The sequence below is a fragment of the Podarcis vaucheri genome (genome assembly GCF_965113315.1).
Source record: "Podarcis vaucheri genome assembly, chromosome: 14".
Lineage (NCBI taxonomy): Eukaryota > Metazoa > Chordata > Lepidosauria > Squamata > Lacertidae > Podarcis > Podarcis vaucheri.
In genome coordinates this window covers 55608867-55621669 of record NC_138752.1, presented here as the reverse complement: position 1 = coordinate 55621669, position 12803 = coordinate 55608867, and the positions used below count along the sequence as shown (strand labels likewise).

The window sequence follows — 12803 nt, the reverse complement described above, 5'->3', positions numbered from 1 at the left end:
CTTGTAGGGTGTTAATGGGCATGTAAACTGTTTTGTCGTGTTATTGTGACACCTCAAAAGTTACCAATCCCCTGGGGATGCGATTATCTCACAAATCACTGACAAAATTACTGCTTTCCTTCCTGAATCTCAATAGATTTCCAGAGTCCACTAACAAGATCAACAACAACAGCATGTGGAAATATTATAAACTCTGCATGTTGTTCATAAATGAGGCTGGGGTTACAAAGTGCTCAGTCTTTTGCCCGATCATTTCTCCCTTATATGTTAGGGTGTGCTTTGGCCAGTTGATTCTGCTATGATCTAAAACAAAAAGACTGCACAGTGAGTAATTATGTGCCCCATTCCTTCTTTTTTTGCAGCTAACCATCCAGTTTGGAGATAACACATCTCAAATCCAGCCACGTACACCTTAGTGCCCCCCATGTTATTTTGGACTAGTGTTTTGTAATACTTTTCATACTGGTCATTCTTCTGCTACTTCCATATTTTGCAAGGCGGGGATTGGAACATTTTTGCCCATTTGAAAGGGGCCTAAGTGTGGAGACCAGGCTTTCAATCTGTACATGCTGAGTCCTCCGCCATTCATGAAAGCCTGCAATGAAACTCATGCTTCCAGAGAATGCATCAAGGGGAGAATGCAAACTGTGGTCGTCTCCGTCCTGAGGACACATTTGCTCTCCAGGATCACAGCCGCAATAGTGCTGCTTCTTGTAATGCTCCCTTATAGTGTGGGCAAGGTGCATTCTATTAATTGCAGCATATATGACGATCCTCTGCCTATACCTCACAAATATTATCAGCCGGGTGATTTTGTCATTGGAGAGATTGTTTCTCAGGTCTTCCTCTTTCAAGACAGTCCCTCGTTCACAGAAGTGCCCACGCAGATGTCCATTGGTGAACCTGTGTAAGGAACCCTTTATTTCTCCCATGTCTTCTATTACCTTAGATTATAATGTGGTTTGATGCTTCATTAGTAAGATTCACTTTGCAGTGTGAGGAAAGCTCTATTCCAGCAATAACTGGAGCCAAACAATTCTGCCTGCCTCTTATTTACATTATGAGAATATTTCGTACCCAAGGCTGATGGACATGAATGGAACTTATGGGACGTCTCTAGAACAAGACAACAGTGAATCGTGACCTTAGTGAGTCTTTGAGGCACCAGCCAACCCTTAGTTGACTCTTGCCTTTAGCTTCAGCTATCTCTTCCATTCACATCCGTCCAAATGGGTGTTTTTAAAAAAGAAATGATTCATTTCATAAGATTATATTGTACAATTCTGTAATGTATGAGAATCATAGAATCTTACAGCTGGAAGGGACCCAATGGTCATCTAGTCCAACCTCCCTGCAAGGCAGGAATCTCAGCTACTCTCAGGTATTATTTTATAGTTTTCACCCCAGCAATGTTCCCTGACTGAGTGCAGGTCCAGTCACACAGAATGGAGGCAGAAACACTGGCCTGATATGGAAAGCAAATTCTACGTTGCAGAGCATATTCTCTACCATGGAGCTACAACCATTTTCAGACACTTATTTCCATATTTTGTTAACCCTTCCCCTATTTAACCCTTATCTTCATGTCTTCATAATGTTTTAAACTTCAGCTCAATCATGAAAGCAGTGGGTGGTGGGAGGCTGAAATCAAGATATGCCTTTGTCTTTCAGACAACATCCCATAGTATGCTGGGCTAGATCCTGGCACCATGATACAGGCTAGCCACCCCTGATCTAGATCTATTAGGTTCTTTACTCAGTCTTTTCATACAGCGGAATAAATGTTTTAAGAAATCTATTCTAAATATTTCATCTAAAAGGACCTGCTAATGGACTATATCTTCCAATAACTGTATTTTTTATCCCAGCATTTTCAGACTTTTTAAAGTTCCAGCTCAACCACGAGAGTAGCCAGAGGTGTAACAATGAAAGCAAGAAATGCCCTTTCCTTTGCCTCATGAAACAGACTGTAAATCTCATTCCAGGTCCGTTCCTAAGAACTACCAGCACATCCTGGCTTTGCTGCTTGCTGTCAAAGAGATCAATGAGAACCCCCAAATCCTACCCAACATCTCTTTGGGCTTCCACATCCTCAATGGCTACTATGTGGCAAGGATGACATACAAAGCCAGCCTGAGCCTCCTTTCCACACAACACAGGTTTGTTCCCAACTACAAGTGTGATACTCAGAGTAAACTGATAGCTGTCATTGGTGGACTTGCTACTGAAACCTCTGCCAACATGGCTAGCATTTTTGCCACCTACAAGATCCCACAGGTGAGACATATTCATTGATGCATGGGCATTTTACAACAATGGCTCATATTTTTATGCTTTTTAAATCCATACAACAAAATCCTCCTTCCTTTCAGCTCACATATGGATCATTTACCCCAGTGCAGGATGACAAAACATTGTTTTCTTCCTTATATCAGATGGTCCCAAAGGAAGCCCACCAGTACATTGGGGTAGTCAGGCTCCTTCACCATTTCAGATGGACATGGATTGGGCTCTTTGCTGTGGATGATGACAATGGGGACAGGTTTTTGCACACAGTGCTTCCATTGCTTGATCAGAATGGCATCTGCTATGCCTTCATACTAAGAACAGCAAAGAGGACATTTATGGAAGAGTTGATGAACATTATATTTGCACAACTGGAAAAATACTCAATTCTTCAAGATAGAAAAGTCAGTGCATGTTTTGTATATGGAGAACCTCCATCCATGGGTGTTTTGAGAATGTTTTTCTTTTTTGCAGTAATAAAATCATTGCCACCAGCGGGTAAAGTCTGGATTGTTACATCCCAATGGGATTTCTGTGCCTTCTCCCTTCAAAAGCTTTGGGAAATGGAAACCTTCCATGGTGCCCTATCCATCACGGTTCGCTCAAGGGAGCCACTTGGATTGCAAACTCTTCTTGAAATCATTGAACCTTCTTGGGCAAAAGGAGATGGTTTCATTCAGAATTTCTGGGAGCAGTCATTCAGCTGCTCATTAAAAAAATCTGGTGGGAATGTAGAGGGAAAGCAAGCCTGCACTGGCCGGGAGAAGTTGGAGAGTCTTCCTAGTACTCTTTTTGAAATGGGCATGACTGGCCACAGCTACAATGTCTACAATGCTGCTTATGCTGTGGCACATGCTTTGCATGTCCTACGTGAATCCAGTCCCAAGCCTAGTCGTTCAGTGGAAGGAGGGAGGCTGACATATCAAAGTCTGCAGCCATGGCAGGTAATTGCACATTGAAAGCAAAAGTCTATTTTGCAAAACTTTCAAGCATGCCATAAAATATATTTGAGTATATCCTTAAACTTTCCTGATCTTGCCTAATCATAGGAAACCTTTAACTTGAATCTGAGTTTTCTTATTTCCTCCTTCTTCCAAATCTACTTTCCTTTCCCATCATATCTCTTTTACACTGTAAGCCTAAAGACCACAGCTGTCTTTTGGTAAGCTGCTGAAAACGCCATTTTTGGAAGAACATTGGGATATTATATTTCTAAAGAAATAATTGTTGAAACTAAGCAACCAGCATCATAGTAGCACCTTCTTTCAGCAAGGTGGCATACCTTGCCACTCTGTTAACATTTAAGGTTGCACAAGGACTTTAGAAACACCCTGTATTCTGCCATCAGGATGGCAAAATATAAATCCTGGACTGTTGTAGCAAAGTTCTTTGCGGCTTGACTCTGGGCAGCTTGGCATGTCTTCATTCCAGAGCCTGGCAGCTTCTATATCTTCTCCTCTGAAAATCCAAGAGGAGTAGATAAAGGCAGTGGAGATGGATGGGGAATACCTATCTGTGAGCAAAGCATGGTCTTCTGGGTCCATCACAGAGTGGCACCAAACATTTTGGGATTTCTGGATCTCCTGAAGGTGCAGAGACAAAAATCAGAAAAAGTTTATTGACCTCAAAACATGCTGTGATGCACCCAGATGCCATTGTGGGAAGCAGGACACGGGACTAAATGGACAGGACAGTTAAAATATGTCTCCTTAGAATGGCAGTACTAAGAACCAACATACCTGTTAATATCAAGTCACAGGGTGCCATCAAATGTAACTCTGTTGCTAAATCTGACGTAATATGAAAGCATTGTTTTATGCTGGGATTTCATCTCTTAACTTTCTTCAGATAATGTCTTGCAAAAACAACAACACCTCAATGATGCTTTATTTCATTTATTTTTAAGACAACTTCACAGGGCCATTTCTCCTCAAATTACTGCGTCAGTTTCACAGTTCTTTGGTTGAATCACTGCTTCTTCTTAGCCCTACATTGTGGTTACTCACTATGACTTTGGTAATATGGTACAAACTCATGATCAGCCATGGAACAAGGGGAGGGGGTTTTCATACTCCGTTCCTTACTGTTCCAGTGGGTGTGGAGGGGGTCAGGGTGGGAGGAGAAGCCTCAGAAGACGGCTCCAGATGCAACCTTGATCAGGAACAATCCAGAGTTAGGGGAGCTAGACATTTGCCCATTTCATGGCAGAGCTTTTAACCTTTTATTCCCATTGTGTTTCCTTTTCTCATTCACTCAAGCTGCATAACTATATAGGGAGCATCTTGTTCAACAACAGCGTCGGCGAGAGTGTAGCTTTTGATGAAAATGGAGAACTGATTGCAGATTTTGATGTTACAAACTGGGTCACGTTCCCCAACGGCTCTTTCGTTAGAGTAAAAGTTGGAAGATTGGCTCCTCGGGATCCTTCAGGCAAAGAGTTAACAATTAATGATGAGCAAATCGAGTGGCATAGAAGTTTTAACCAGGTGAGATGAAGTGCAGATGCTGGAATGTAGGAAATAACCAGTAATCGTTCCATTTTTAGCATCTAGGTTTCTTATTGCCTTCAGGTGCTGAAGTGTTCTGAGTAGCATTGTGTTTTTAAACGACAGTTTCTTTCCTTCTTGGTAAACCAGCTGTGGGCAGTGAGTAGGTACTACAACCAGTGCTGTTTTTCTAGAAAAAGTGGCGCTGGAATTCACCCTGAACACCCTCCCTGTTCTCTTTGAAGGGCAATGGGGCCCACCTGGGCAGTGCCAGAACCGAGTTCTGGTGAGTTCTGGCTGATAAAAAGCCCGGACTATAACCCAGCCTCATGCAACATATACTACATTCCCAGAATAAGTCTCTGTAAACAATGCAACAAATTCATCTGAGCAGTCCTGGTCAATTTTTCTCCAAAAATTGAATATTTTCTTTTGTGACCAATAGCAATGCTTAGGAGACCACTCCTGAACTGAGGCTGCTCAAAATACCTGCTATTTCATGAACTGATTATTGAAAACAAAGCAAAAAGCAAAAACAAATTCTGCTTTCTTTCTGAGTAAACTTTAATAAAAAAGTTAGAAATTTTGGTCATGAAGATAAAAATTAAAAATGCTCCTCTGCTCCTAGTGGGGGCAAATTTGCCCCCCACCCACAAACACACCCCATTCTTGTGAGAAGACACCAGCGGGTCTGTGTGTGTGTTGTGTGTGTGTCTGGGGATCTTGGTGGTCAGCTCTGTCCTCTCAATCTTCTCCTGAGCATTTCCAGTGCCCATCCTACCTCTCTCTCCAGGGGGGGGTTTCTTACTGGTCTCCCTTTATGGGGGCAGAGTGGGAATTGTCAAGAGATGCTGCCATTGGCCATTGGGATCCCTCCCTTTTGCCTGCTATACACTGTAAGTTTCTTTGGTTGTACAGTAGTACCATGGGTTAAGTACCTAATTCGTTCCGGAGGTCTGTTCTTAACCTGAAACTGTTCTTAACCTGAGGTACCACTTTAACTAATGGGGCCTCCCAATGCTGCGCGATTTCTGTTCTCATCCTGAAGCAAAGTTCTTAACCCGAGGTACTATTTCTGGGTTAGCGGAGTCTGTAACCTGAAGTACCGTATATGTAACCTGAAGCGTATGTAACCCAAGGTACCACTGTATTTACTTTTTTGTTTTGTCATTCAGGTAGGGAATTTAAGTGCTTAATCGATAGGCACCCTGAGGCAATATTTGTCTAGGGCTACTCTAGAGTCACCTTTTGCAGCGTTTGGGGGTCCCTTGGGGCTACTCCCAAGTCCTGGATTGTGAATGCTGAATAGTGGGGGCTGTGTGTGTATGTTGGGTTCACAGATGTAAGACTCACTTAGCAAGAAGGGAGATAATTCTTGTGTGGCAGAATGTGTCTGTTACATGCCTAGGGCTGGAAAGTGCTTCGCTCCTAGATGGTACTTCAAAACGCCTGTCTATACTTAAATAACTAGCTTATCGGATTGCCAGCCCTTATATCTAATATAGACATTTCCACCATGATGGAGTCTCTTGAATCTTCTTCCAGGTGTGTTGGCAAATGATGTTGATCTCAGTTTTATGTTTTTGGACAGGTGGTGCCCCTTTCTGTGTGCAATGACTACTGCTATCCTGGCTACAGCAGGAAAAAGAAGGAAGGGGAGAAATTTTGTTGCTATGATTGTGCTCCTTGTCCTGAAGGGATGATCTCTCACCAGATGGGTAAGAGAATAATGTAAAGTAACTGGGGAAATGGGCATTAAAAAATAATCTAGCCTTGTTGGGCATCTGCTTTTAAAATACTTTGGTGTGCAGAATGAGAAAACAAAGCTTTTTATGCAGCATGGGGAGTTAGATGTCTTTAGCTGCCAGTTTCTGCAAACTGTTGTTGGTGACACAGCTAAACTGCCTCTGAGATGTTCCTTTTCTACAATGGGGAATTCTTGATTCTCCCAAGCACTTCAATGGATGGGGCTATGTAATCAGAATTGTAACTGCTAATCTGTATGGGTAAGCATTAAAAAAATTCCTTAGAGCAATGGACTGAGCAGGAGGAGTGACCATGCGCTCTTCATGGATCAGGCCAAAGTCGTATGAGACAAATGCATATTTTAGTTTCATCCACAACCTTTGGAATCAGAACATTAGGAACCATGGCAGCTATTATGAAATACAGAAGGGAACCCTTCAAATTCTTCATAGATGAGGTAATTCTATTTATATATTTAAATTTTAGCCATTTGGAGGAGCAAACAGGCTCTTTGCTGTTTTCCTTTGATTTATTATTATTTTAATTATTTATTATTTATATCCCGCCTCTTTCCCAGATCAGTACTCAAGGCATTTTACACAAATGAAAATAAGACAGATAAAATGCAAAGAGCTAAAAACATAATTTAAAAAATCATTGCAAATAATTGAACTGTAATTCTATTAAAATACAGATAATAAAAACAGCACAGCACTATTAAAAGCAATTTGTTTTAAAAAAAAACCTGTCATTTCCCAAAGGCTTGTAAGAATAGAAAAGTTTTCTCACACACACACACGGCAGAGGGTCTAGGAGAGAGCCATTCTAACTTCTCTAGGAAGGAACCTTCAAAGTCTGGGAGCAACTATTAATATAAATTTTGCAGGACCATCCCCTGCTGGGGAAGAAGTAGCTTTTGAATAGAAACAACAAGAAAACTTCCTCTCTTTTTTGTGATTGTGTTACTGGTTCTATTTCTGCTTATGGGAATTTTATTCTTCCCACATCAGATGGGGAGAATCTTAGGCAATGTCTTGTCAAATCTGGTCTGGAACATTCATGGATGTATTCAGATCTGAATACATTAGTCTCAGTCCAACATGTGACCATTTTACGGTGTTCAAATTCAGTTAAGTCTTGAAATGTTTTAATAGCGCTTTCTTCTTTTCAGACATGGCTGCCTGTGTCAAATGTCCGGAAGAGGAGTACCCAAATAAAGACCAAAATCAGTGCATTCCCAAGGTGTCCAGCTACCTCTCCTATAAAGAACCTCTAGGAATCACTCTGGCCATCTTGGTTGTTTCTTTCTCTTTGATTACAACCTCAGTACTTGGGATTTTCATGAAGCACAGGGACACTCCCATAGTCAAAGCCAACAACCGGACCCTCACCTACGTTCTCCTCATTTCCCTCCTGCTTTGCTTCCTCTGCTCCTTCCTCTTCATTGGACAGCCTGGAAAGGCAACCTGCCTTCTCCGACAAACGGCTTTTGGCATGATCTTCTCTCTTTCCCTTTCCTCTGTTTTGGCAAAAACCATCACGGTGGTTCTGGCATTCATGGCCACAAAACCAGGATCCAGAATGAGACAGTGGCTGGGGAAAGGACTGGCCAATTCCATTGTCCTTTCTGGTTTATTTATTCAAGCAAACATTTGCATAATTTGGCTGATTACTTCTCCTCCGTTCCCAGATGAGGACATGAACTCCCTGAAAGAGGAAATCATCATGCAATGTAATGAGGGATCAGCCTCCATGTTTTACTGTGTCTTGGCATACATGGGCTTCCTGGGCATTGCCAGTTTCACAGTGGCTTACTTTGCCAGGAAGTTGCCTGACAGTTTCAATGAAGCCAAGTTCATCACTTTCAGCATGTTGGTGTTTTGCAGTGTGTGGCTGTCCTTTATTCCAACGTACCTGAGCACCAAAGGGAAATACATGGTGGCTGTGGAGATCTTCTCCATCCTATGCTCCAGTGCTGGATTGCTGGGTTGCATTTTTTCCCCCAAATGCTACATCATTATCTTAAGACCTGAGCTGAACAACAAGGAACATTTGACAAGGAGAGAAAAGTAAAGAAGTTAAGCTTATAAATTTTTGCTGCTTCATGTGAAGCTTGTGGTCCACCAAGACCCCCAGATCCTTTTCACATGTACTGCTAGTAAGCCAGGTGTTCCCCATCCTATATTGGTGCATCTGATTCTTCCTGCCTAAGTGCAGAACGTGGCATTTGTCAATATTGAAATTCATCTTGTTAGCTTGTGCTGAGTTCTCCAATCTGTTCAGGTTATTTTGAATTCTGATTCTGTCCTCTGCGGCATTAGCTACCCCTCCCAGTTTGGTGTCATCTGCAAATTTGATGAGCCTCCCTTCAATTCCTTCATCCAAGTCATTCATAAAGGCATTGAACAACAACAGGCCCAGGACAGAAACCTGTGGCAACCCACTTATCACGTTTTTTCTAGGATGATGAGGAACCATTAATGAGTTAGGTTTGGGTTCGGTCAGTCAACCAGCTACAAATCCACCTAATAGTTACCTCATTCAACCCACATTTTACTAGCTTCCTCACGAGAATATCATGGGGGACTTCGTCAAGAGCCTTACTGAAATCAAGATGTGCTATGTCCACAGCATTTCCCTGGTTCACCAAGTTTGTAATTCCTTCAAATAAAGAAATGAGATTGGTCTGGCATGACTTATTTTTGAGAAATCCATGCTGGGTCTTAGTAATCACAGCATCCTTTTCTAAATGCTCACAGACCGACTGTTGAATTCTTTGTACTAGGACCTTCCCTGTTATCGATGTCAAGCTGACTGGTCAGTAGTTACCTGGGTCTCCCCCCCCCTTTTTCATATGTTTTCATGTATGAAATAAAGCTTTATCCCTTTAACATACAGTGTATAATCTTCCTCAAAGGGATACTAACTGTGCAAGTGAAAACTCTTTCCAGTTGTGGTGCTCCCTTGCTGAACTGAGATAGCAATGGGCTTTGCTGATTTCCATATTTAGTTTGGCTCAAGTGAAAAGAAGAAGGAGAGTCTCTTCCCATCAAAAACTGGCTCTCTGTGCCTGAGCCTCTCATCCCTGACACTTGCCTCTCTTCATTCCATTTAATCTACATTAAAATAGTTGGGGTTTCCTCAACAAGGTTCTCAATGGATGCCCCTATGCCCACACATGCAACCACACCCACAGCCTTCGCTCACGTTAACAGTCTGAACATTAACCACTGAAACATGTAACATGTAAATACAACACAATAAAATAGTGTGTCATGGGAGGGGGTGAGGAGAAGGGCCTTATGGGTTTGCTTTTGTTCTTGGTTTTATTGTGTATTCTGTGTTTTTTATATTGCATTTTTATGTTGTGAACTGCCCTGAGAGCTACGAATGAAGGGTGGCATGCAAATTTTAATGATGATGGTGATCATGATTACTTACCGTACTTTTCGCCCCATAGGATGCACTTTTCCCCCTCCAAAAATGAAGGGGAAATGTGTGTGCGTCCTATGGGGCAAATGCAGGCTTTCGCTGAAGCCTGGAGAGTGAGAGGGGTCGGTGCGCACCAACCCCTCTCGCTCTCCGGGCTTCAGGAAGCTATCCGCAAGCCTTGCGAGCCCGGCGGAAGTTCCCGCGGGCTCACAAGGCTTGCGGGCAGCAGCCTGCAGCCCGAAGCAGGGGGCACCCTCCGGAGGGCGCCCCGTGCTTCGGGCAGGTGTGCGCAAGGCTTGGGGCTGCAGCCACGGCTGGGGGGGGGAATAATTTTTTTGTATTCATTTCCCCCCCAAAAAACAAGGTGTGTCCTATGGGCCGGTGCGCCCTATAGGACGAAAAATACAGTACATACCAAAGGCTTGGCCAAATAAATAAATCACAGCAAGCTTAAGAGAAACCAAAGTGGTGTGCTTGAGTGGTACATCTCTCACGCCCCCTGCCACCAATATAAACTATATTTATAAAAATTGCCAACATACCCAAGAAGACTCGAGACAAGAAGGATGGGTTCCAGGTTACATTGATTAAAATAAAACAACTATAGAATGTGCAATCAGAATCATTCAACCAAATTAACCGAAGAGGATCCCAACTCTCCCATCTCCTGCGCCAGCTGTGATCCTGCAGCAAGGCCTGAGGAAACTCCTCCCCCCCCCACTGTGTGCTCCTGGGGTGGATGAGCCTGACACATGCACCGTGGCCCCATTGGGGAACATTCACCCCGATGTCCCTGACAGGCCCAAACACCAGTCTGGGCAGCCTGATGTTAGATATTTCCCAAAATATCCCAAACTCGCCGACCTGGACCAAACGCCACAGGAGGCAATCAGCTTCTGCTTGTTCTCCTCCACCCACAAAGGTACAAAAGCTCAAAAAGAGCTCTTTGCAGAGCCTCCAGAAAAATAATGTTATCCTCTACAGACAGGTGAACAACATAATATAACCCCAAACTTAATGCAGCTTTGGGGAATGTATGCACTCCCATCTCCTGGAACACAAGTTTTAATCCTATGTATGATCTGCCTTCCCTCAGCCTTATTAGGGCGATGGGGCCCCTGGCAGACCCACTTTTCCAAAAGCTCTGAGAGCGGCTGGAGAAACCCAGTCAGATGGGTGAGATACAGATAATAATAATCACTACTACCACTTCTGGGACAGGGAACTACAACTGCGTCCCAAACTCAGACATGGAAGCTTGCTTGTGGGCCCAAAACAAAACTGAATGGCCAAAGAATAGGATAATGGCAAGGTGCAGCAGCCCCAGCAGATCAGCTGAAGTGAAGAAAACCGTTAAGAGCCATAGATCATATAAGCAAGCATAACTCTTGAAGGCTGCTGACTGCCAAAGGCAATGGCTTGAATATCTTGGCCAGAAAACCTGGCCTGAGCCGCAACTGTTCAGAATGAGTGCCTGCTGTAAGATCTCGGGTTGCTGTCCACGGCCAGCCAGGCCCTCCTAAGTACAGACAAGACAGTGCTGTGCAAGTGGGGACCAATCCACGTGAACTAAGAAGGGGCCATTGCCCGCGGGCTGAGTCAACATATCCCTTAATGGTCACTACAAATACAGGGGTGTAGGCAACTGGCCAACTCAACAGTAGCTCCCAAGCCCCTTTGGTCGGCCTTAGTCTGCCTCTAATGCAATTGCACCCCTGTGGAGTGATCACCTCATCTCCAAAAAGCTCTGCCAGAGACCTCTTGCTGTTTGGCATCAATTCACTGGAGTGAAAGGCTCCATAAAATGCCAATTAGGCTGCCATAGAAAACAACAAACTCTCATAACTAGATGAAGAGAAGTTAAAAATGCTAATAAATGAAATAATAATAAATGTGTCTTCGGTTATGTCTGAAACAAGAGGAAGAACAAGCAAGTGGGAGGTCTCTGGGTGGGGAAGATGAATAAATGCTATTGGGTGACAGAGAGAAGGCAGAAGTGCTTGACATTTATGTACTTTGTCTCTCTCTTCACCCAAAAGGAAAGCAGTGCCCAACCTCATGATGACACCATTTAATGTATTTTTAATCTTTGTTGGAAGTCGCCCAGAGTGGCTGGGGAAACCCAGCCAGATGGGCAGGGTGCAAATAAATTGTTGGTGTTGTTGTTGTTTCCATTATTATTATTGCCATTAGCTTAGCTAGAGTGGATTTATAGAGAGGTATCGGTGTAGCAAAGGAGGCGTATAGACAGCGGCTGGAGAATCATCTACAAAGTAACAACGCCAGGCAGGTGTGGCAAGGTGTACAAGAATTAACAGGGTATAAATCCAAGGATTCCCTGGCAGAAGAGGCAGGGGCATCCCTCGCAGATGATTTGAATGCCTTTTTTGCCCGTTTTGAAGTAACATCTGCAGCAACACCTGCTGAGGCTTTACCACCACCACCACCACTCCCTGTGAAGGCCTTGCCACCATCACCACCATCACCATCATCAGTACAAAGGAATGTAGTAGTCTCTGTGGAAAAAGAAGAGATGAGGAAGGTGTTGAAGGGAATCAACCCAAGGAAGGCCACAGGGCCAGATGGGGTAGCTGGAAGGGTATTGAGAGACTGTGCAGATCAACTAGCAGGAGTTTTCACTGGGATCTTAAATCGATCCCTAGCCCAGGCTATTGTTCCATCCTGCCTAAAGTCCTCTACTATCGTTCCAATAGCAAAAAAATCTAACCCGGAAGATCTGAATGACTTTCGTCCAGTAGCACTCACACCTATAATCATGAAGTGCTTTGAAAAGCTGGTACGAAATTATGTCATTGCCTGCCTACCAGAGGGACTGGACACATTCCAATTTGC

At 43.5% G+C, this 12803-nt stretch overlaps 1 protein-coding gene across 1 annotated transcript in view; it reads left to right on the top strand.

Moving 5' to 3' along the window:
* The window catches only part of LOC309518174 (vomeronasal type-2 receptor 26-like), a 56375-nt gene extending 47026 nt beyond the window's left edge, over positions 1–9349 (top strand). Inside the window, exons 3-6 of the mRNA XM_082197987.1 lie at positions 1986–2277; positions 4545–4772; positions 6364–6490; positions 7690–9349. Of these exons, the coding sequence (XP_082054113.1) occupies positions 2116–2277; positions 4545–4772; positions 6364–6490; positions 7690–8591 (1419 nt within the window). The 5' untranslated portion in view covers positions 1986–2115 and the 3' untranslated portion in view covers positions 8592–9349. The remainder of the gene's footprint in view (positions 1–1985; positions 2278–4544; positions 4773–6363; positions 6491–7689) is intronic.
* The last annotated feature ends 3454 nt before the right edge of the window (positions 9350–12803 follow it).